At 40.2% G+C, this 25,355-nt stretch overlaps 4 protein-coding genes across 4 annotated transcripts; 2 read left to right on the top strand and 2 right to left on the bottom strand.

Annotated features, from left to right (window-relative positions):
* Nucleotides 1–13,016: 13,016 nt before the first annotated feature.
* LOC141813092 (uncharacterized) lies at nt 13,017–13,921 on the bottom strand. The gene is made up of 2 exons (XM_074700985.1): nt 13,638–13,921; nt 13,017–13,405 (listed from the first exon to the last, which is right to left on the bottom strand). The coding sequence occupies exons 1-2, from the start codon at nt 13,915–13,917 to the stop codon at nt 13,017–13,019; spliced, it is 669 nt and encodes a 222-aa protein (XP_074557086.1). The 5' UTR covers nt 13,918–13,921.
* A 2,394-nt stretch (nt 13,922–16,315) lies between these two features.
* LOC141813192 (phytosulfokines-like) lies at nt 16,316–16,864 on the top strand. The gene is made up of 2 exons (XM_074701108.1): nt 16,316–16,450; nt 16,542–16,864. The coding sequence occupies exons 1-2, from the start codon at nt 16,343–16,345 to the stop codon at nt 16,671–16,673; spliced, it is 240 nt and encodes a 79-aa protein (XP_074557209.1). The 5' UTR covers nt 16,316–16,342; the 3' UTR covers nt 16,674–16,864.
* A 1,247-nt stretch (nt 16,865–18,111) lies between these two features.
* Nucleotides 18,112–20,332, bottom strand: LOC141813190 (U-box domain-containing protein 30-like). The gene has a single exon (XM_074701105.1). It carries the CDS (start codon nt 19,755–19,757, stop codon nt 18,399–18,401), a length of 1,359 nt encoding a protein of 452 aa, XP_074557206.1. The 5' UTR covers nt 19,758–20,332; the 3' UTR covers nt 18,112–18,398.
* An 879-nt stretch (nt 20,333–21,211) lies between these two features.
* LOC141813191 (glycosyltransferase BC10-like) lies at nt 21,212–23,856 on the top strand. Its single transcript, XM_074701106.1, has 2 exons — nt 21,212–21,861; nt 23,020–23,856. Exons 1-2 carry the CDS (start codon nt 21,343–21,345, stop codon nt 23,659–23,661), a joined length of 1,161 nt encoding a protein of 386 aa, XP_074557207.1. The 5' UTR covers nt 21,212–21,342; the 3' UTR covers nt 23,662–23,856.
* Nucleotides 23,857–25,355: the final 1,499 nt, after the last annotated feature.

Raw genomic sequence — 25,355 nt, 5'->3', positions numbered from 1 at the left:
GGCTATCAACAGTAATAACATGCTGTACAGTCTACTGGAAGGTAAATAAGATAGACAACTGAACAACAGTAGATCTGTACACACCAGAGTCCGATAAACAATAGTAAGGTGGAAGGTAATCTCCAAACCAACAAATAGGTATCCTGTGCATGCATGTCATCCAAGTGCATCAAACAAGTGCAACAATCACAAACAAATGCAATAGTGCAGTATGCACATGGTGTAATGCATGTCCTGGTCACCCCTGACGCCAGTCAGATCAGTCACCCCTCTAGCGGTGAGGTCGCGTGGGAGCCAAAACCCGTCAGAGTACTCATCCGCAGTGGTGAAGTCGAGTGGGTAGGGCTGTGACCTCTGTGCACTCTGCCGTCACCGCTCCTGCGAGACCGAGTGGACAGTATGTCCTCAAGGTGTACACCTATCCTGGTACCCAAATCATAAGTGGGCGAGCAAGCTCTCATCTCCTGGTCACAATGACAGAGGAGGGATCCCTGTATGCTACCACGCTACGAAACCACTATCCTGGGTGGCCTAGCGGAAGCTCCTGTCAGGGCAAGTATGCACCAACCTAAAGGTTTCCACTAACCCATGAGTGGAGTGTGTGTGTAAATCATACACAAGCGACGGACTCACACCTGTGCTGCTATAATAGGAGCGACTCGACTAAAATAGGAACAGGACGCCAATAATCGCTAGGCATGCAATTACCCACACCCTTTGATTGGTAGCCCGCATGTAACTGACGCCGGACTCAACAACAATGGAATCCCGCACGTCAGTTATGCAATATATGCAAGCATGATGTATGACACTAGTCCATGCAGCATATATCCAAATGTATATCCATCAGTATAATCCATGCACCACCTATCCATCTACAAGTCCATGTCATATGCTCCCATAATCAGAATGGTATAGAGTCTCACGTCTAGCATAAATACCGATACAGAGTAAAATAAACCAGACTATAGCATATGAACTAGATATCAGGTGGTATCAACGAAATCCATAAGGTATCAGATATCTAAACATGGCAAAGGTATCAGATGATATCCGGAGAAAGAAATAACTGATAACCAGAATATAAGCATGTGTAACTGATAACAAAGTCAGATCCAAGCAGCATGTATAGTCCAAATGAGCAGAAACATAATTACTGGAATCTAGCAATTTACACATATCTGTATAACCTATCTTTAAAAGATGAGTCAAAGTACCCGCCTTCAGATTGGTTGCGTGGAATCGCAAAGAAACCGAAGCTGCTAACGTCCGTAACCAATCAACCAAATCAAAGTCCTACAATTATTATCAAAATCCATAAATTCTAAAATATATCAACACTAACCACATCGAACCCTAACTGAACTAGTGTTACACTTTTCAATCAAATCATAAACCATTGTAAATCACTAATAATCCAACCAACAAAGAAAACTCACCTCTTCTTCCTTGCTGCCACAAATCAACCGAAATCCCAACCCAAAGGAAGTCTACTGATCTGTTCCAACACAGAATCACCACTGTTTTTCTTCCTTCTGCCAGACATCAACACAATCCACTGATCAGTGACCCACCACACTCAAGTCCTAAACAAGTCCAAACTGAAATGAACCAACAAGAAGAACTCACCTCAATGACCTGCTATCCGTGCCCTAAATCTATTCTCCCTCTGTTTCTTCCTTTGCGGCAGCAACCGACACCACCACCAATCAATTGAGCTGTAATCGGTAAAATCAGTAATCCCAATCCTATTACAACCATGGCTGATCAAACATTCCAGTCATAATCAAGAGGTCTTACCTCTAGATCGAATCGTTACAAGCCCTAATCCGAACTTCGATCTCTGTTGCTCACCTCGCTTCCAACCAATTCCGGCGAGATCCCAGCTATCACGCTGTAAGCTCCAATAGCATCAAACAGCAACACTCAGAGAACCGAGAAAACCGAAGAAATCCAAGAACGGCCACTTACCGATCGGTTCTCCTCCGATTCGCCCCTGCTCGCGTTCGCCCAAGTCGCCGCCGATCGCACTCCTGCTCTGCCGTTCCAACTCCTTCCCAGCCAACCCCAGCCCCGATCGCAGCTAACTCCGGTCGCCGGCCTCCTCCAACCTCGAGCTCGGCTCCGGACGGCGCTCGGGAAGTGGAGAAGACGAGCTCAAGGCGAGATCGCGATCGGGCGGAAGACGCGAGGAGAGGTATTCTTATAGGGTGGTTTTTGGCTTAATGGGTTGGGTAATATCCAGGATCCAATAACCTTAAACCATTAATCCAAACTGAACTGGTCGAACCAAGTCCAAACCAGCCAAACTTGAAACCCGAACCAATCTCGGCCTAAACCGGTACTGTAGCAAACCGGTTTAGTTTGGTTCGCTTGGTTCAGGGGGCAAACGATCTCCGATTTGGTCCAAACAAGTTTCGTTTGGTTCGTCTTCGCGAGACGAATTTTTTCCGTATCCATGGCTAAAATTTTTCGGTATCTTACATCCTCCCCCACTAATAAAAATTTGGTCCCCAAATTTCTATCTACGTACTATAGTGCCAAAATACTATATTTCCAATGACTGTCATACAGCTGTGAGCACTGCCACAGCTAGACTCGTCTAGAAACCTGCAGCAAATGTGAGCAATCCACCCCAGTCTCTGCTAGCAACTTGATCTAACTGTCTGAACATGAGCACCACCACCACACGCCTTTGCTTGTTTCTTGACCAATAGCACACCCAGAACCTGTCACTACCAGGCTTTACTCCCCACTATAATTGACCATCTATGAGGGATTAATTATCACATCACATCTAACTTCAAGCTAGTAAATAATTCCTCAGTATGATTCCAACTCATGTACAAAGTTTGAATTGACCTAAGATTGGCATACAAATGAGATCTACATGGTATCATTAACAAATCATAAATAAACATGCATTTACTCCAAGCTGATAGAGCCAAATCAGAAGGATCTGCGATTATGTCTCCAATGCATTCCTTTGTACCAAATCTCGTGACTCAGATATCAAATCTAACAACAGAGAACCATGGATGAAAATCCTTCCTATTCATTCGTTTCCAGATGTGAGATAGTTTTACTACTTGACAGAAAGGCATGGTCCTAAAACAATGATAAGCACCAAAGTCAAATGTTGTTATAATTATCTAGCAGGAACTTAAAGAGAAATGTACACCTAGATTAGTAGATATTGATGTTTGTTGTCTACTTTCATAAATAATTTCTGCAAATCTGTTGCTTTAATTAATTGATCTACAAGACCAAAGTCACTCAGCAGACCAGAATAAAGGCTAACTTAGTAAGCTTCAAAATACTCCCTTTCTTCAATTATAATTGACAAGAATCGCACTGAATGTAAAACAAGCTCAGGAAACCGAATCCGACTACAAGGGCCAAATTGATTTTGATTACAACTTGATGCAAGATTAATTGACATGTGCATTCTGTTGTAGGCAATAGTTATAGTGTATGATGAAGTTGTTGCACATTCTGTATTTATTTTGTTTCAAGCTTGCATAACTATATTATTGTGTGATTAGGAATGGAAATGCAATCTTTCAATCAAAGTGTGAAGTTCTCCGGTCATCACATTGATGGCCAGACATTCTAGTGCCGACTAACTCATCCATGTAAAAGACTAAGTATAACCTTCCTTCTCCAAACTTAAGTTGTTATGTCATAGGCCATCTACTGAAAGCCACCTATATGGCTACATTTTAATATCACATTTTCACCACATAAGAGAACATATAGTGCACGTCTTCGTATTTTCCTTGTAGATTTATAATCTGTGAGTAAATAGTTCATTGCTGAAATTGATTATCATTTTTCCAGAAAATGCCTTTGAGTTTTCAATTATGATCATTGCTGTTTTCGTGGTTTATAGACTTTCTTCAGTTTGCTATGTATTTGATTTGGTAGTTGCTAATAAATGCATGCATCTTGAATTAGTGAAAGTGTTATGTGATGCAATTTTGTACAGTCACTGCTGAAGGAACCTAATATGGTTCTATACAAAGCCAATAACAAGAAAAACCCAAAATGCATCCCCAAACTTCAGTTCCAAAGTTCCACCAATGAGATCAACCACAAAGGAAAACACACCAATCCTCAAACACAACCTCCATATAACACACATACTCCTTGATTATCTATACAATTAATCTCCTCACAATTAACCTTAAATGACTAGTATTTAGAATATCAAAATATCCTTATAAGTCACTATCTGTCATATCTCCAAATTAATCAACAATAGACCCCTTTGTTATTATCTATGTCGATCATTTTCCTCAACCAAACAAATCTCGCTCACAACAAGAAAATACAGATAAGAGTCTACCTGATTCACCTCAATTACTAGCACTGTATCTAAATACATCACTACTACAAGGTCTGTCCCTTTAATGGCTCAGCCATCAGAGACTCGTACATCCTCGTATGTGGCCGTTAAGGTCGTCCACGTTCCCGCGCAGGAGCATGTCCTTCGCGAGTCATATCTGTTAAAAGTTTTACCACCAATATTACAAACCGTATCCAATTTCTAAATTAAAAATTTTACCTGTTGCTGTCTGGAGATGTTCTGCCACTGCTTAGTCCCATCATCTGATCACAATACGACTCCGAAAAATCCGTAAACACCGAGACGCAAAACCACAAATCCAACACGCCGAATAGAACGTAAAACTACGCTCTGATACCAAATAAATTGTTACGCCCCGGGAGACGGCTTTCCGAGAAATTTCGGCAGCATCTCCCCTGTAACAATTGACTTTCCCTGAATACATACACATATATAAGGCCCACACGGCCAATCCATAACAGGCTATGGATTTAAACAAGTAAAATAGACATAAATGTGACCCACACGGCCACTCAACACATCCTACTATATAATCACAACCACGCATGTATATATATAAAATCCGTAAAGGAGTTCGGTAAACAACTCGAAAATGGAAATCAGAAATATATCGAACAGCGGAAAACTAAGTACTCAAGTGGAAAACTCATCGAGAAATCCAATAAGTTCAAATACATGTATGCGGAATAGTAAATAAACCAAAAACTCAATAGTTCGGGACTAGCAGTGCAGCTCTCCAGACGGCATCAACCTGAAATACAATACAGGTAAACGGGGTGAGTTCCAAAAGAAACTCAGCGGGTATCTAGCAGATATGTGTATAAAGCTATCAACAGTAATAACATGCTGTACAGTCTACTGGAAGGTAAATAAGGTAGACAACTGAACAACAGTAGATCTGTACACACCAGAGTCCGATAAACAATAGTAAGGTGGAAGGTAATCCCCAAACCAACACATAGGTATCCTGTGCATGCATGTCATCCAAGTGCATCAAACAAGTGCAGCAATCACAAACAAATGCAATAGTGCAGTATGCACATGGTGCAATGCATGTCCTGGTCACCCCTGACGCCAGTCAGATCAGTCACCCCTCTAGCGGTGAGGTCGCGTGGGAGCCAAAACCCGTCAGAGTACTCATCCGCAGTGGTGAAGTCGAGTGGGTAGGGCTGTGACCTCTGTGCACTCTGCCGTCACCGCTCCTGCGTGACCGAGTGGACAGGATGTCCTCAAGGTGTACACCTATCCTGGTACCCAAATCATAAGTGGGCGAGCAAGCTCTCATCTCCTGGTCACAATGACAGAGGAGGGATCCCTGTATGCTACCACGCTACGAAACCACTATCCTGGGTGGCCTAGCGGAAGCTCCTGTCAGGGCAAGTATGCACCAACCTAAAGGTTTCCACTAACCCATGAGTGGAGTGTGTGTGTAAATCATATACGAGTGACGGGCTCAAACTGTGCTACTACTATAATAGGAGCGACTCGACTAAAATAGGAGCAGGAGCCGATGATCACAAGACATGCAATTACACACACCCTTTGGTTGGTAGCCCGCATGTAACTGACGCCGGACTCAACAACAATGGAATCCCGCACGTCAGTTATGCAATATATGCAAGCATGATGTATGACACTAGTCCATGCAGCATATATCCAAATGCATATCCATCAGTATGATCCATGCACCACCTATCCATCTACAAGTCCATGTCATATGCTCCCATAATCAGAATGATATAAGGTATCACGTCTAGTATAAACACCGATACAGAGCAAGATAAATCCAACTAAAGCATATGGACAAGTATCAGGTGGTATCAAAAATCCATAAGTATCAGATATCTAAACATGGCAAAGGTATCAGATATCTAAACATGATAAAGGTATCAGATGATATCCACAATATGAATAAGAATCTGATAACCAGAATATAAGCATGTGTAACTGATGACAAAGTCAGATCCAAGCAGCATGTATAGTCCAAATGAGCAGAAACATAATTACTGGAATGATAGCAATTTACACATATCTGTAAGACCATATCTATAAAGATAAGTCAAGGTACCCGCCTTCCGAAATTGGTTGCGTGTAATCGCACCTCTTCTTCCTTGCTGCCACCAGAATCCAAAGTCTGATCCGTCACACCAACCAATCAACTCCAATCAAAGTCCTGCAGGTATTATCACCGCGGCTACTCTTGCGTCGGCGACGAAGCAACGGAGGCGGAGGTAGAGCGCCGTTCGGGAGAGGAAGCGCAGAAAGGGGCTCGCGATCGGGATCTCGGCGGAACACGCGAGGTACTGTAGATTCCTTATTGGATGGTTTTTGGCTTAACGGGTTGGGTAATATCCAATATCCATTAACCTTAAACCATTAATCCAACTGATCTGGTCGAGCCAGCCTAAATCAGCCGAACCCAAACCCGAACTCAATCTGACACGAACCGGTACTGTAGCAAACCGGGTTTGAAATTGGTTCGATTGGTTCAGGGGTCAAACGACCTCCGATTTGGTCCAAACAAGTTTCGTTTGGTTCATCTTCGCGAGCCGAATCTTTTCGTATCCATGGTAAAATTTTTCGGTATCTTACAAGATGACCGAGACAAGGCTTGTCGAGATGAGACCAGAGACAATACTGAGACAAGAATCAGGACCGAGATGCCCGAGGTGAGACTGGCATGGGACCGAGATGACCGAGATGAGACTCGAAACTGAGATGGTTGAGATGAGGCTTTAGGATTGGACGAGATTTCTGGATTTATGTTGATAAGTTCAAGCCAGAGACAATCTTATTAGATCAATCTAAATCTTGACTTTTACTTGACTTTTGACTTTTATCATAGAGAAAGTCACGTCATCTATGACACCTGCATCACTATCTAATGCTTGAGAATGCTCACATGAATCAATTAATGATGAAGCTGATTTATCTTCACAAGTATTATCTCCCTCCAGCCTAAATAAACTATGTCAATACGAAGGCATCTCAGATCATGCAACCAGTTTCAATGAAGGTGTGATGTGATGCCACAATTAAAATTGAACTGTGTCTTGAAATGGCATCTTTTGGTTCGTTCAAGGTACACCAAGTACTACTTTGTTAATGACAGAATGGTCGGCTAGAGCAGCTCTAACAACAACTAGAGGTAAGATGCATCTCTCACATGATTTCATCTCTATCTCTATACAAATGCATGTCTTATTACCAGCTTTTCTTTTGAAGCATCGATCGCACCATCATCGGCATATATCTTTTTTGTTTTTTATTTTTTTATGACTTAAATATATGAACTTTTTAAATCGATTAAATTTTAAAATGATCGATCCGATCGTATAAAATTTTTTCATCCTATTATCAGAACGTGCATGATCGTCGTGTCAAAAGCCATTCCAACCTCCTAGATTTGATACATCTTTTTTTGAAGTCCATCACTGTCATCATGCCGTTATATTTTATGCGGCATTCTACTTTTATTAATATTTAAATAACACCTTATATTTTTATATTTATTAAATTATCCACTTCTGTTTTTAAAATATTTTTCATTTGTACGCTTCTCATCCACTTAAGCATCAAAATATATTTAAAATATTATAAAATAAATCAAAGTATATTTAAAATTTTAAAAAATAAACCAACTTGATAGTGTTTAAAAATACTATTGTTTTAATAATCCAGTATCTTGAACTTAGCCTCTACTCATCCTTGAAATGGATGATTTTTTTTATTTACCTGTCGAGTAAATTTGAAAGTATAAATACTTTTTCGTTTAGCAGTTGTCTTAGATTTTTTATTTTATTTTTTTTTAAAATATTTTTCTCTCTAAAAAAAGTTAGTTTTTTTTTAAAATTCACTGAATTAAATATAAGGTGAAATTAAGATTGGATGACATAGTTATAATTCAGGAGAGTCTCAATAATATAATAATATTAATTTGAATTGAATTTGATAAATCTAAAATCACTAGTGAGTTTTGATTAAAACTTATTAACGATCTTAGTCATATTTGAATCAATTTAAGTCAGGACTGATGCACTCTTAATAACCTTTTGAATCTCACCATGCCCTCCAACTTTGATTTCACACCCTATACAAACTATTTTGAGTTTTTAAATGTGTACAACTTCAAGTAAATCCTATATTAGGTCAGCACATGCTACCACTGTGACGGAGTACAAACCCATCTCATGCTGCACGGTATTCTATAAGGTAATTTTGAAGATTCTTGCTAGTAAATTGGCTGCTATATCAGATCATCTCCTCCATCTTGCCCAGACTGTTTTTGTCACAGGATGTACCATCACATATAACATCCATCTCGCACAGGAGCTACTTAGCAGATATACCAGGAAGCACATCTCACCGTGCTGTACACTGAAAGTGGATCTACAGAAGACTTTTGATTCTGTTCACTAGGAGTTTCTACTTGAGGTCCTCATTGTGCTACAGTTTCCTGCCACTTTTATCATGTGGATCACAGAGTGCATTATCACGACGTCATTCTTTGTCATGATTAATGGCAGCACGCATGACTTTTTTCAGGGCGCTCGGGGACTACGCCAGGGAGACCCTCTCTCCCCATACCTGTTTGGTCTATGCATGGAGCACCTGTCCCGCACACTAGCTCGTTGTACAGCGAGATCAGACTTTCATTTCCATCCTATGTGCGCGAGCCAACAGATAGCCCACCTGATGTATGCGGGTGATCTACTGTTATTCTCTCGAGGGGATGCCTCGTCGGTCACGCAGATAGTCGGTTGCCTATAGAGATTTGCCCAGATGGCTGGCCTCACAACCAATCTGGCCAAATCATGCATCTACATGGCTGGGATTGATGAGACTACGAGACACCGACTTTTACAGATCACAGGCTTCCAGTTAGGGGATATGCCATTCAGACACTTAGGAATCCCCATCGCCTCTAAAAGGTTACGAATCTCAGATTACACCACACTGTTGGATGCTTTGAGCAGGCGAGTCACTTCTTGGCCTAAGGCGACACTGTCTTACGCTGGGAAGGCACAGCTGGTGGCCTCGGTACTTTAGGGGGTGGAGTGCTACTGGATGTCAGTGCTGCTGATACCTAGTGGGGTTGTGGAACACATTTACGAGATTTGCAGATCTTTCATGTGGACCACGCCACGTCCGTCGATTGAATAGGCCGAGTTGTGTCGACATAGGAGGGAGGGTGGTCTTGGCTTGAAGGACTTGGGTGCTTGGAATCGTGCTTTGTTGGCGAAGGTTCTGTGGCGACTCCAGGACAAGCAAGACACACTCTGGATCCAGTGGGCCCATCACACATACCTACAGCGGACCGGGATATGGGGCTGGGCAGCTAGACATGGAGATTCATCGCTTATCAAGCAGCTCCTACATATTCGTGACAGTCTCCTTGTGACTGCGAGCAGTCCAGCAGCAGCAACAGAGCAGTTACTATCAGGGTGATTCCAGCAGCCTCGAGGGGTAGGCCAAGTGTATGATCATTTCCGAGGGGCTCGGCCACAGTAGCCATGGGTACGGACGATATGACATTCTTCCATCCAGCCGAGTCACACTTTCACTCTGTGGCTCCTGGCACATGGACGGTTACCAGTATGGGCCAGGCAGGACTACTTAGCAGACTGTCAGTGTGTTTTCTGCTGCCAGGCGGAGGAGACCCTAGAGCATCTATTTTTTCAGTGTGGTACCACTTGCCGGCTATGGGGGCGGATACGAGCATGACTTCATATGAGACCAGCGATGACTATATTTTGAAGCATGCTGCGTACTTTCAGACGACTATACCGGAGGACCTCTATTGCTACCTCGGCGCGCCACGTGGCCATGGCAACCCTAGTACACCACTTGTGGAGTGCTAGGAATGCTTTGCTACATGAGGAGAGATGACTGGAGGAGGAGACGCTCTTCAAGAGGATTCAGACGCATGTATACCGGACACTAGACGTCTACACGGACAGGGAGCTGAGGCAGGGAGCTGAGACAGGGATAGAGCCATAGGACATTTGCATTTAGGTGGACTATTTTGTGTACATACTCCTTTTCTAACCTCGCTTTGCTGTTAGGTAGAGAATCATACCATTCATACTAGCATGCATGCATACTGCCATACACATACATACAAGTTGTAACATGTATTTCCTCCCATTTGAATATTGTCTGGCATACATGGCATCATACATACATGGCATCATATATACATACAATCACGGAAAAAAAAGTTTTGGATGAATGGATCCAACATGGAAGATCCATCTAGTCCACAACAAACGACTTGTGGTAAAGACGCTCCAAATTCGTTGTTGGCTGAGGCTTTGTCAAAAAGCCTAACATGGTGAATGAGTCCACCAGATTGGCTCATCTAGTCCGTAGTAACAGTTACGGTAAAGACACACCAAATCCGTTGATGGCTAAGACTTTGCCAAAAAGCCTTCGAGGGTGAATGAGTCCACCAGACTTGACTCATCTAGTATGTAGGAACGACTATGATAAAGACACATCAAATCCGTTGACAGCTGGCCATTTGTTAAAAGTGTGCAGTTTCATCTTGGAGGAGGGCGTGCTTGGAGACATCTTGGAGATGGCGAAGACCGACGGTTGCTGAGAGCTGGTAGAGGATGATGAGCTGTTGGAGCTAGCGGTTGTTGTTGGTGGCAGATGATGAGCTACAGTCAGATGCAGAGGCGCTGCTTGCTGATCCGGTGTTGGTGCGGTGCTAGCTGCTGAGGCAGATGGATGATGAGATGTGGATGGATATGGAGACCTTGCTTTCGATGTGTCAGGGGCTTCCCACATGGTACGATGGTTGCATGGGCAGGGATACCTGCATGTTGGATAGAGCATGAGAGACTTTGATATTGTTGGAACACATGAGAGCACTTACATGATTGACTATGACACTTACTCAGATCTGACAGTTCGTCAGACATGACATGAGATAGCGTCATTAGTTTCCCTTCTTGTATACATGTGCTTTTTCTTGATGATATATATTTTTACTTTCATAAAAAAAAGATATTAGACTTAGACATATTATATTCACTTAACAATATCATTAATGTGTTTTTAAACTCTTCTTATTCTAACTATGATCAAAATTTAGATATTGTACTACCATACAAAACTCACTCATAGATTTAGTTACATCCAAGTCAACTCAATCCATGACCAATGCACTCCCAGTAACCTTCTAAGTTTCACAATGATCTCTAATCTTAGTTTCACACCCTAAATAGGTTTTTATAAGTTTTTAAAATTTATACAAGTTTGAATAAATTTGATATAAATTCATTGGTAGACTTAGACAAATTAAATTCATTGAACAATTATATCAATGTATTCTTGGGCTCCTCTTACTCTCACCACGCCCAAACTTTTAAATTCTGAGCACTACACAATATGAGTGAGTTTTAACCAAAACTCACTTATGACATTAGAAATATTAGAATCAATTCAAATCAAGATTAATGCAATTTTAAAAGACTTTGAGTCTCATATGCCCTCAACATTTAATTCCATTATTTAGATAACATAATATAAGTTTTTGAAATTTAGATAATTTTATATAATTTGATACAAATTCACTGTTAAATTTACACATACTATATTCACTCAACAATAACATCATTGTGTGCTTGGAACTCTCCTAACTTTGATCATGCTTAAAATTTTAAAATTTAAATATTATACGATCATAAGTGAATTTTGGTCAAAATTACTGATGACCTTAAGAATATTAGAATAAACTTAAATAAGGACCAATACATTCTTAAGAGTCTTTTAAATCTTATTATTTCCTCAAATATTAATTTCACAACTTAGATAACATACCGTGAGATTTTTAAAATTTAGGTGGTTTTATATAATTTTAACACAAAATCACTATTACATTTATGCATATCATATTCACTCAACATGAACATCAATGTATTCTTGGAACTCTCTTAACTTTGATCATGCTAAAAAATTTAAAATCTATATGTTTTACAATCATATATTATGAGTTTTGATTAAAATTCACTGATGATTAAACAAATTTCAAAATCTAAAATTTTAGGCATGACAAGACCTATGAGTGCATTGCATTAGTTCTGTATTAAATTGATTCTGATGTGTGATTAAAATTATATTTTGATCAAAATTTATTGATGGTTCATATTTTAAAAATTTTAGCATGGTCAGAGTCAAAAGAATCAAACAAATATATTAGTGTTATGATAGACCATGTCTGAAGTATAAAAAAAAAGAAAAAATGACAAAAAAGAGCAATAAGGAAAACAGTACACTCGTGAATTGAAACTGAACTGTTGGACCGAGACAGGAAAGGAAGCTGTATCAAGATGCTTACTGTCTTCACTTTGTATTCGTCCTAAATCTAACCACAGTTTTGTTTCTTTATGTCTTCTTCAATGTTGGAAGAGAAAATTAATAGGATCATTTGGCTTATCAAAATCTGAAATATTTTTTTGGAAGTTGTTGAGGTCCTTTTACTCTCAAGGCAGTGCCAGCTACAACTTTTACATGAGACAGGCACAGTACGATGTCAAAAGACAGAAAAACATATGCTGATAAATGTATACTTCCTGAGCTGATCTGAGCTGAGCTGAATAATAATATAATGAACAAGACAAACTCATGAATTTACTTACTACAACAATGGTGATGAACTTGTCAAAGTTGTGAAGTGGTATTGACCACCTATCATGTCTAAGATTGTTTCCTCTTTGATGTCTTCCAAAAGTGCTGCTCCTATCTCCATTCCAACCTCTCCAACTTGATCAGATTGCAGTCCACTCCACTCCAAGTTACTTAGACATGAAAATTCTGAAGAGATCACCAAATGCCTTTTGCTGCATGTAATTAAATGTCTCTGCTGACTCTCCACTAAGAGTATCTTCTCATGAATGTTTTTCTTGGCTACAGCTCTCCTTTTAGAACCGATGAGCTGATGAAATGTAGGGGTGTAAGCAGCCTCAAGAATCTCATTGAAGATGCTGAGAAATTTCCTTGGCAAGCTAAGAACGACGTCGGCATCATCTGAAACAAGAAACTGAAATATCACTACCTGATTATATATATATGCAGACAGAATCTTTAGAATAGAGGATTGAGAAACATGTTTGTGGAAGAAAAGCAATCTAAATCATCTTTAATTTGTGGAACGATTCTTATCCCAATATAGATGTGAGCCATGTACTCTCTCCTTTTAGCTCTTGAACTAGGAATAGTCACGTACGAAGAGGAAAAAGAAAAACTGAAAACAGCTTACAGTGATCGACACTGTAATGGTTGTGATGATGGTTTGGAGTTTTGTGACACGAGGTGAAGGCATTCTTCCAACACTTGATGAAGCCATGGCTGGTCAAGAACTGCAGCTTCTTTGATGCATTACCATTGCAGCAAAAAGTGCAAGAGGAAGACTTATTGGATGCAAGGAGAAGAAGCCTCTCTGAGCAGTAGTGGCCTCTCTCAGCCAGGTAAACGTCCAGCACAAATGGCTCCTGCTGCTCTTGCAACAGCTCAGAGAGGGACCTTCCAGGGCCTCTCATCTTCCAAGTGGAAGAAACAAGAATGAAGAAGAAGAGAGAGAAGAAGAAGAAGAAGTAAAAGTGTTAATTCGAATAGTTAAGTGAAAGAAAACTGATAGGGAGAGTAGCTAGGCTAATGAGGGAATCTGTACCTGTCAGTTTTGGTACTGGTTTTGCTTTCTTTCTCTTGCTTTTGGCTTTTGCAGTAACCACCAAGACACATCATGCCATAGTTGAATCATCAGGATAATCACATTTCTTCTTCTCCGGTTTATAAGATGTAATGGATCGAGTCGTCATCATGTTCATGTCGAGAGGTTAAACTGATGAGCTTTGTGTTTGTTTGTGCCATCATTAGATGCTTGAGGGTCATGCAATGCTGGTTTATGAATACCATCGAAAACACTTGCTTTTGTCTCATCTAGTAAAATAGTATAAACACATAAATAAATACAGATATTGCAATTTAAACAAATTAAGCCTTCGTTTAGTAAACGGAGAAGTAAGTTAGCTATAATTGAAAGTTTATCATTTTTACAAGAAGTTAGACGTGTTGAAATCCCGGGGAGTTACGGTGCAATGACATGGTGCTTCCGCTTAGAGACGCACTATGAATTAATTTCCTCTAGTGGGAAGACAACCCTTTAAATGTTGATTGTAGAAATAAAGATGTTCATATGATTGTGTGAATATATAATGATGAACAAAATAAAAAATAAAAATATTAGAGAAAAAAAAGTAAGATTGCATATTAAAAACTTTAAAAATTTGATTTAAGATAGGATGACATACTAAGACAACCCATAAATACTCAAATTAGATGATTGAAGATCTTAACAAATTATATATATATACATATTAATTGAGAAAATAAAATAAAAAATTAATTAATAAAGATAAAATATGATAAAATTTATTTAAATATAAATTAAAATATAATAGAAAATCGAGTCCTATATATAACTTAAGGCAGGCGAACCATACAACTGGTTGGTTTAGGCTGCAAGGAAGAGGAAAACGAAGCTTGTTTCTAGGGCTTCGGATCTAAGGTAAAGGTTCTTTACTTGAACATGGTTCTGATCTGTTGAGTTGAATACTGTTCAATCGGATTTTAGGGATCAGATTCATTGGATTTGGCAGCAAGCTTGGTTTTGGCCGGGAAGAAGAACCTGAGCTAGGGCACGGATTAGATTGTTGATCTGATCGGTGGAAGCTGGAATCGATTCTGGATTTGGAGAAGAATCGGATTAGGGTTGAGCTTGCTGCTAGGGCACACTTGCTTAATCGGAGGTGAGTTCTTGATGTTAGGTTTCTTCAATGTTGTAGGATATGCTTAAGGTTGTTTTAGATTGGTGATTGTTGTTGGTTCTTACTCGATTGCAGTGTTGTTGGATTCCTGTTCGATCATATTTGATGAATTGATCGGAATCTTGGAGTGTTCTATTTGATTGAGTTCTATTAGATGGGTTTGTGATTTTGGCTATGGATTCGACTCAAAAAAAAAGTTTGATAGTTTGATAGTTATTGTTTTCATTCGTGTAAACTAATAAGAACACAATGAATTAGACAAATTGGTTTCCACTCATTCATTATACAAGAGATGTTTTAATCACAATGAAAATTATTTTTTTTCTTTTGAACAACTTAATAATATCCAGTCATTATCCAAAAGATGTAAACTAATAAGAACACAATGAAGATTAGACAAATTGGTTTCCACTCATTCATTATACAATCCGTGTTTGTTAGCGCCGTATCATTGTCACAAAACGATTTACTATTTTCGGAGATTTAATTGGCTCAAAAAGTCAGTATTTATCTATAAGTCACTGTCAAATAATGGAATAAACATGCTCAAAGTCTTCATTCTTCGAATCCTTCCTTTTGTAGCTTTCAATCTTCCCAAGAGAAAGAAAGAAACCCTAATTGCGGAAAAAGTTGAAGCACTTTAAATCATCAAGCTGGCTCCAACCAAAATCTATGTAAATCTTTTCCTCAACCAAGTCAACTTGTTGACTTTTTATACTAATTACCACGCTTGTTTTTATTTCCATCTATGAAAGAGCTAGCACGCTTGAAAAAGAGAATCATTACTCTTTCCTTCAACATCAACAATTTCTTTTTTTTTTACAGAAAATATTTTTGTTTTTGTTCTTCAGAAAGAAGGTAGAAGACTCCTGTTTTGTTTTCTCTGTCGCCAGTATGAACAACAGAAAGGCAAAAGCAATACAAACAAATAACCGAGTCGGCAATCAACCCTGTACACACTGCAAAATTAGCTAAAACTTACAAACAATCAAACAATGAAATCAAAAACTATTTCTTTATTTTCTTTTTTTTTTTTTGGCAATTTAATTCTGAGTTCATTCTATTCTGCCCCTATATAAAGCCTCCTCCCTCTTCCCACTAAAACAACTCCATTCGACACTCCATCAACAGTCAAACAATGTCCAAGTCGACCGCCCTCCTCCTCCTCATTGCTCTTCTCCTCTTCGCCTCTCTTGCTGAAGCAGCAAGGCATGAGCCAGCTGATCCCGCAAATGCCCAGCAGCAAGTAAGTTTTATTATTTACTTTTCTTCTCTCTTGTTTTTTTTTTCTTTTCAAAATTGATATTTTATAAATTTGATGTTGGAAATTTTGATAGGTTGGGGAATCAGAATCAGAGGAGATGGAGGAAGGTTGTGAACAAGTTGGGGAGGATGAGTGCCTGATGAGGAGAACGCTGGCGGCTCACACTGACTACATTTATACTCAAGGGAAGGGCAAGAAGCATTGATATGGATGACGAGCTCTGTTTTTGAAGTTTTCTTCTTCTTTATGTGAAAAATATTAAATCTCAAGTTTAAGCTGTTATTGCTACTACAGTTTCTTCTTCTTCTTCTTCTACTTCTTTTCCTCTTTTTAAGTTACGTTTCTATTTTGCAGATATATTGAATCATAAGCTCTTGCTTCTTATTTTTCTGCCCATATTTCTTCTTCTTCTTCTTCTTCTCTCACACTTTTCTTTTGCTTTCAAAGTTCTTTTGCTCTGTTTATTAAGTTCGATGAAGAGGATCTGCTTGATTTCAGCATAGAATCTAAGTAAGATTTGTGTTTATCGATCAGATCTTACTTAAAATGGAATGAGATAGAAAGGTCGATTTTAATGATCTTTCTGTAGGTCGAAAATATCCTAGAAATAGAAATCGTGAATTTTTTATGAAATATATTTATTAAAATAAATAAATAAATCTAAATTTAAATAAATAAATCTTTTAAAATATAAAAATTCCAAACAACCTCAAATTAAATTAAACGTTAGCAAATCAAATTAACTTGAATAATAATTTTAATGACTTAATTCAATTTAACTTAACTTATAAATCTGTGTGTTATTATTACATTAATGATGGTGTTAATGAGCCATCACTGTCGAATTAATGTGTTACATAAAAACGCATGCATGTTTTTGCTGCCCAAAACGTCGTGATCAATGCACGAACGAGCAGTTCATTATCAGCACCGAACCAATATGAAGGTCTTATTCATGTTTGACCATGCAACAAAAGTGCGACGACAAGATTTGTGCGTGCACAAATCTTGAAGTCAAGCGCGCACTAACTCAAGCTCACGCAATCAAAGCTCTCCAAGAAATTCGATGGAAGGCTCCTCTCACAGGAGAGGAGATGCTTCTTCCCAAGCAAGGAGGGTGGGTGGTAACTTAAGAGGCACACTATGTTTCCTCACATGCAAAGCAACCTCTTGTGGGAGATATCTTATCTCAAATCTGTACTGCTACTGTTACTGCTGCTGCTGGTCTTCTCCCATCCTTTCCACTTTTCTTCTTGAAGTGGCAATGGCATGGACGCAGAGGCAGGAAGGATCAGGAAGGCCCGCCCTCTCTCACTGCCCGCGTCAATGGCTTCTCGTTGAGTACAGAGAAAGGAAGCCAACAAAAAGGGCCATGAGTTGCTCGAGTGTCTGTCATGTCTTCATGGCCCATGTCCTGTCACTTTTGATTCCCTGAAAGCAATTTGGCATGTCGATCACTCATCTAGGTCACTGGTCAATGGTCATCACTTCCTCACGCACCTAAAAAGTAAAAGTAGAAAGCATTTTGTGGTGCAATTAGGCCACTCATTCCATCACCACTTTGTGGATAATCAATGCTAAGAATAGGTTTGTTCAGTAGGGTCTCTAACCTCCACATTCTGATGCTTTACAGCAATGAATTGAAGTTCCTATTTTAATGATTTACAAAAAGTTAGAATCGAAATCAACTAGATGAAACAGACTTGGAAGTATCAAAATCTTGCAGTAAGATCTAGCTAGATATATCATCGCATGGTTTTTGCATTTCATGACCAATCAGCTTATGCTTCTTTTATCAAGAATGAGAGTTCCATGTATACAGACAGAACTATGTTCTTGGGTACCATGAGGATCCAATATCCTGATCCAACCTCGCAATGCTGGCAGCTTCGATCGCGGATTGTTAACGGTGAATTTAGGATTCAGGTAGCTATTGGAATGTTCTCGTTAGCTTGCACTTGGAAATGAACACAGTTGTGGGATAATTGTGACTGCATAGCTTCAGTAGCTCGGCAGCCTGTTGCTTCATCTCCGGATCGCAACCACTTTGGATTACGAGCAGTAGCTTCGCGGCTAGCCCAGCCTCGACGGCGAGGAAACTGCACTCGTCGGGGGCTAGTCGGCAGACGGACTGTAATATAGACAATGCATGTTGAGTACAAGCTTGAGAGGAATTCATCAAGATCCTCACTGCGGTGGGAATGGCCTGAGGGCAATCCTTCAATGCAGACAACCCGTCCGGTGTGCTTGAAAGATCATTCAAGATCTGCAATGCCGGTTCTACCAACTTCGGCTCTTGTTTCGGGTTTGACAATAGCTCCACCAGCTGCGGCACCACCCCGACGCGCACCATCAAGCTGCGGACTTGCTCATGAGAGGAGGAGATCGCCTTGAGCAAGCTGAGCCCGGCAGCGACTCCGTTCTGGTGTCGCTTGTCCTTCACCAATCTCAGCAATGCCACCAAAAGGCTCATGCTTGACACCACCTCCGACCGGAAACTCTTCTCTCCCATCAGCATTCCGATGAGCCAAGCGCAATTGATCTTGGTATCGATTGTGCCTTCGCTGAGAAGGTCTACCATGTGGGAGATCTTTGCTGGCTGCATCAAATTGGCGAAGGCAATTGAATCTAAAGTGAGATTGACCAGAATGGCGATCACCTCGGAGCCGACGGCGTGGGAGGTGAAGGGACCGAGCAGAGAGGAAAGGAGCGTCGCCCCGCCCGCATCTACCACGGACTTGTCGACGGACGGGTGGGTGGCGATGGTTTTGCGCAGGTCCTTGAGGGCTTGGACTCTTGCTTGCCCCTTGACGTTCTTTAGGGTTTGGACGAGATCGGCCGCGCGCCCCTGCACGTCCTCTGCTCGCTTCTTCATCTGGAGGTAGCGCTGGGAGAACCAGGCGTTGATGAGGTGGTGGAGGGTCCGGTTAGGCGTGACGGCGTCGTCCCAGAGTTCCTGCATCGTCGTGGGACAGGTGAGGTGCCCCGTGGAGAACCACTTGAGGATGTTGGCGCGCTCGTAGGTCTGGCCAGTGATGAGAGTGACGGGATCCACCATGGGCTCGAGGGAGATCGGGCAGATGAACACCGAGGGCATCTCCTCCACCGCCACGGCGGAATCGAGCTCCTCGATCATCTTCCGCAGGTCAAGCTTCTCGGAAGCAGCCTCCAAGTTGCCTCCGCCGGCGCCGGCGCCGCCCAAAATTCCGTCTTTGACGGCGGTCTCCAGATCTATGATCTGCCCGCCGCCCTCCGTCCTCCAGGAAGCGTGCTGCTGGTACTGTGGCATCGCTGATAACCGCAATCACCAAACTTTGCATCCCAAAGCAAGACGAAAGCAGGAACTGCTGGAAGCGGAGGACTTGAGAGCTTCGATTACCTCCGCTTCGGCAGCGCCGGCCAAAAAGCAACCTGTAATCATCACCAACATGATGAACTTATAATCGAGCACGTTCGCTCCCAAAGGTCCCCTCTTTCTCTCTCCCAAAGCCCTAATTCGCACAGGGACTTGCTCGGCGCTCAGAAAAAGGCGAAATCATCAGCGAGCAAAGACGCAAATCAGGAGGGAAAAAAAAGGAAGAGCAAAAGGGAGTGAAAGAGAGGTAACTCTGGTCCAAACAACTCAAACAAGACGAAAAAGCCAGCAAATTGCCAGCTTTTTAGGGTTCATAGAGTGCCACGCCTCCCAGCTCGCAGACGAAGCAAAGAGATCTAATGCGACCTGGTAAGCTACGAAGGAGATAAGATTCACGGACAGCGATGAGATTAAACTATAAAATACCGAAATCTACATTAAAAAAGGAAGGATTTTGAAAACGGAGGCGATGATCTCTGTCTCTCTCCCCCTTCGCTTCCCGGCTTCTCCTCCTGATCTTGAAAGAGCAGAACAGAAAAGAGAAAGGGAAGGGGAGGGGACGACCGGAAGTAGCCGGTGGCGTGACGTCTCGGCGAGAGACCGCACGTGTAATACCGTCTCGTGCCCGTCGCCGTAAACTCCACGCCAGCCTTTTTCGATGAGCATCGCTCAAATCTTCTAAATTCCATCTTCACCCTTAAAAACGTATTATTTATTTTTCGGTAAAATTGCAATTTACCGTTAAAAAAATTTAAAATTACCTTTTTCCTGAAAATTTAGGCCCTGATAAATGCGATTACTTTTAAAATAATTTTTATTGATAGTTCATAAAATTTCATATTATCAAAATTAAATTAAAATTTTAAAATACCACTCCAAGTAGTTTATCTTCCTATAATTAGATTTTATTTAGAGGTGATAACTATATAAAATAGCCTTTAAAATTTAATTTATATAAAATAATTCAAATTGGATCATATTCTTTTTTTCAACTATAAGTTGAGTTATTAATAATTTTTAAAATATATATGCATTTAAATATGAAAAATTAAATTAATTAATTTAGTTTATCAAAGTATTGAGTAAAAAAAATAAAAAAACCAAAAGGCAGCTTATATTTTTAATATTTAGGTGAAAGATCAGAATCTTTGACCAGAGATGAGACCACTTGTGAGATCAGGAAGTGACGTGGACGGTGTTGATTTGATATGATATTTCATGTTCATGGAAGTAAAATAAATTATTTTAATTTTATTTTACTTTACTTTTTAATAAAAATAAAATAAATATTCATTTCTATTTTATTTTATTTGGTTTTTTCAGTTCAGTTCAGTTCAGTTTAAGTTGTTCGCGTCTCGTCTCTGTCGCACCCTCCCACCCGTAATGAACCACTCACCTAATCCTTTCTGGACCCGATTCAGATCTTTCCTTCTCAATTAGGGTTCTTGCCCTTCGATTCGGTGCATGGCGAGATCCCTTTCCTTCTCCTCTTCGGCCTCCCTGTTATGATCTGACGACAATGCCGCCGAGGGTTCCCTCGTTGGAGGATCTCAAGGACCCGGCACCGGGGTTGAGGGCGGCGCAGCCGCGGGCCTTCCCCTCGCTCCTTCTCCGGGTCTTCCTCCCTCTTCTCGCCCTCGGCGTCGTCGGCTTCTCCGTACTCGGCGTCTACGTGACTTGGCAGATCGGCTCCCTGCCCGCGGCCGCCAGGAGCGCTGGCGGTCCCCCCTGCTTCGAGGAATCGCCTGGCCTCGGCCGCTGGATCCGGCCGCCCGTCAACCTGATGCATTCGATGAATGATGAGGAGCTGCTCTGGCGCGCGTCCTGGGCGCCTCAGGTTAATAAGTACCCCTTCAAGAGGATTCCTAAAGTTGCGTTCATGTTCTTGACGAAGGGATCGCTGCCGCTGTCTCCTCTCTGGGAGAAGTTTTTCAGAGGCAATGAAGGCCGTTACTCGATCTACGTTCATTCCCTTCCGTCTTACGAAGCCAATTTCACCTCGACTTCTGTCTTTTATCGGAGGCAGATCCCTAGTAAGGTATTCTATCCACTATCTAATAAAAATTGCATCTTTTTGGTATCATTTTCTTTTATGGACAAATAGCAGAATGTTTCCTCTACATTTTTAGATGATCCAAAATAATGGGATAAATTTCACACACACACACACACACAGTAAGAAGGCTCTTGTATGTCATGACAGTTAATATGGTATGATTAAGGAATCAGATCAAGGAATGGCTAAATGGTAGATTCCTTTTAAATGTTTCTTTAGTATGTTTTTCATATTCTTGATTTGTGTTTTGGAAAACGAATCATTGTTCGAAAGGCTACATTTTACTGGACTTCATAGTTCAATCGAGCTATATATTAATTATCTTTGAATCTTATGACATAGAATGCTTGATCTGGTTGATAAGTATCTCAAACAGATGATCGATTTGCCATTTTAGTCAAACAACGCATTCCTTTTGCATACATACTCTTAGATTGATAAATGTTTTTCATGTAGAATAATTATTGCCATCAAGTAAAAGATGACTTGTGATATTATATAATGTTAAATCACTATTGGTTTCAACTTCCTTATCACTTTGTGTATCGGGGTGACAAGTTTTTCTTCTCAATCACTATTAGGTACCAAGCCCACCTTGCCTACTATTGACTTTGCACTTTCACATGATAAGATTTTCTTCTTCAATGCCATCACTGACTTTGAGATTTCACTTTCCTCGGCCTTATACATGTATAATATGCATGTTCATTATTTCTTTGTTCTTTAGTACTGGTTTCAGTCTAATATCTAATATATTGGATATAATTTAATTTCTTATAATAGTAACATATTTTATTGAATGAATTGCCAATTTTATCTTGGTCACAAATAGTGTGCATAACAATATTCTCTTTCTTCCATCATTTGTTTAAAGATTGACCTATTGTAGGGTAATCAACAAATGAACTGATGGAAGATTGTCAGGATTCTGTCTTCCGAAAATAACACACTTAGATGAAATTGCAATTATAAAACATTTGTGACGAGATTGCTTGAATGAAATTGAAAATAACTTGGAATAGCAACATCCTCAATTTGAACATTAGTTATGTTAGATTGCGTGGTTTTAGTTTTATGGATCTTCATAGCTTCTAGTCACATTCTTTTTACAGTGATATTGACAAAATATCCCATGAATAGGTGTCTGAATGGGGGCAGATGAGCATGTGTGATGCTGAGAGACGGCTCCTCGCAAATGCTCTACTTGATATTTCGAATGAATGGTTCCTTCTACTGTCTGAGTCATGCATTCCGTTATATGATTTCAACATAACCTACCAATACTTGATGCGATCAAGATACAACTTTATCGGGGTGACAGATGATCCAGGTCCATATGGGAGGGGAAGGTACAATCCTGAAATGGCTCCCGAGGTGAGCATCGAGCAATGGCGCAAGGGTTCTCAATGGTTTGAAGTGAACCGCAAACTGGCCATCTACATAATTAAGGACACCATGTATTACCCGAAATTTGAGAAGTACTGCAGGCCACATTGCTATGTCGACGAACACTACTTCCCAACCATGCTTTACATCCAATCGCCTAAACTTCTTGCGAACAGGAGTCTCACTTGGGTCGACTGGTCTAGAGGGGGTGCTCACCCAGCAACCTTTGGCAGGAAGGACATAACAGAAGCATTTTTAATGAAAGTTATCGCAGGCAAAAACTGTTCATACAATGATCAACCTTCATCGATGTGTTACCTCTTCGCCAGGAAGTTTGCACCGAATGCGCTGGAGCCTTTGTTAGAATTGGCACCCATCATTCTCGGTTTCGGATAGCTCCATTTTTTGCAGCAGGGGGTCGTTCAGAGTTCAGCCAAAAACATGAATTGATGGACTTTTTCAACGAATTATAGTAATGAGATTCTGTAAAACTTTTAAAAATTTATTTTTGAAATAGGCCTTATTTTTATTTTCATTGTACAGCAACTCAGCTATTATTTTATACACGCGATCAATGGACTGGGTGTGGATATATTCTTATGCCCTATATACACTTTTACAGTTGCAGGATTGCAGTTTTTTTTAAAGTATTGTTTAATATTTTCTAGTGAATTTTTTACTTTGCTCTTAGAAGTTTATTTGTTTGTTTTTTTAAAGATAATTTTTTTATTTGATTCACTAAAAAAAATCAAATTAAAAGGGTTTATGTTTCGGTCAATGAAAATTTAACAAAACTAATAAATAAAAAAAATAATTTGGTGCGCGAAGTTTATATGGATGGGGGATTTTCAAGAAAAAATTATTGTATATAATTTTATAACTAATGTGGTTGGAAAATCAAATAAATGAAAATTAATAAAAATTAAATGGGCATCCTAAATTTCTTAAATAATCAAATGAGGTTTTTTTTTTCAAAAAAAGAACATTCCACTTTTTGAAAATATCTTTTTCAATATTATTGTAACAGCTATGATTAATTGCTACAACATATAACAATTAATATAACACTATTGTAGTATTGTAGCGGTTATTTAGTAGCTTTTTCAACTATATATGTAACATCTACTTAATATTTTTTAAAATTATTTAAAAGTGATTTTGACCTATTTAAAATAATTTGATAAAAATAATTTTGATTAGTTATTAACAAGTATTTTGATATAATAATATTCAAGGTTTAGAATTTAAGGTTCAAAGATTTAGGATTTAGGATCTAAAGATTTATCTATAATTGTGTAGTAGTTATTGTTGGAATTGAATGATTAGTCTTCCAAGTCAACTGTAGGTCTTTTGTATGTGGGATAACTTTTACAACTCTGCTCCGTCACTACAACAAAAATGACTTTCCGCAGCGCGTCATCCGCAGCGCACATCATAGGCGCGCTGTTAATAGTTGCTTTGACGGCGCGCCCAATAAAATGCGCTGCGGATAATATCATATTTTTATCAACCGCAGCGCGCAACAATAGTACGCTGTTAAAAATACTTTTAACAGCGCACATTGTACGCCGTTAAAATTATTTTTAACAGCGCATATTGTGCGCCGTTAAAAGTATTTTTAACAGCGTGCAATGTGCGCTGTTAAAAATTTATATTGACAGCGCACATTGCACGCGGTTAAAAATATCTAAAATCTCTAAAATCCCTAAATTATAATTATAAGTATATTATTTTTAATTTCTTTAACAAAATCCCTAAAACCCTCCCTATCCCGCCCGATAATCCCTCATCCCCGCGCTCCCTCGCGATATCCGCTCGCATTTTCCTTCCCACCTTCGCCCGCTGCCCTAATCTCGCAAATTCCTGCTTCCCGCCCGCGATATCCCTTCCCACCTTCGCCCGCTGCTCGCAAAATCCTGCTTCCCGCCTGCTGCCATAATCACTTCTCTTCTGCCCTAATCGCGCCCTGCCCTAATCAATCGCGCAAATCCTGCTTCAATCCCGCTTCAGCCGATCCGGCGCTGCCCTCCGCGCGCTGCTGCCGCTGCCCTAATCAATCGCGCAAATCCTGCTTCAATCCCTCCGCGCGC

Source organism: Curcuma longa, chromosome 20 (assembly GCF_044706935.1).
Source record: "Curcuma longa cultivar G26 ecotype Majalengka, Jawa Barat chromosome 20, ITB_CL_G26_1.1, whole genome shotgun sequence".
Classification (NCBI taxonomy): Eukaryota; Viridiplantae; Streptophyta; class Magnoliopsida; order Zingiberales; family Zingiberaceae; genus Curcuma; species Curcuma longa.
This window is presented reverse-complemented; position numbering and strand designations above follow the sequence as displayed.

What these genes read in the sequence shown, in the direction of transcription:
- LOC141813092 (XM_074700985.1), bottom strand. Translation starts at nt 13,917, where the DNA reads ATGAGAGGCCCTGGAAGGTCCCTCTCTGAGCTGTTGCAAGAGCAGCAG. An exon ending in CCATTACAGTGTCGATCACT is followed by an intron (nt 13,406 to 13,637) that starts GTAAGCTGTTTT and finishes TTCTTGTTTCAG; the next exon opens with ATGATGCCGACGTCGTTCTT.
- LOC141813192 (XM_074701108.1), top strand. Translation starts at nt 16,343, where the DNA reads ATGTCCAAGTCGACCGCCCTCCTCCTCCTCATTGCTCTTCTCCTCTTC. An exon ending in CCGCAAATGCCCAGCAGCAA is followed by an intron (nt 16,451 to 16,541) that starts GTAAGTTTTATT and finishes AAATTTTGATAG; the next exon opens with GTTGGGGAATCAGAATCAGA.
- LOC141813191 (XM_074701106.1), top strand. Translation starts at nt 21,343, where the DNA reads ATGCCGCCGAGGGTTCCCTCGTTGGAGGATCTCAAGGACCCGGCACCG. An exon ending in GGAGGCAGATCCCTAGTAAG is followed by an intron (nt 21,862 to 23,019) that starts GTATTCTATCCA and finishes TCCCATGAATAG; the next exon opens with GTGTCTGAATGGGGGCAGAT.
- LOC141813190 (XM_074701105.1), bottom strand. Translation starts at nt 19,757, where the DNA reads ATGCCACAGTACCAGCAGCACGCTTCCTGGAGGACGGAGGGCGGCGGG.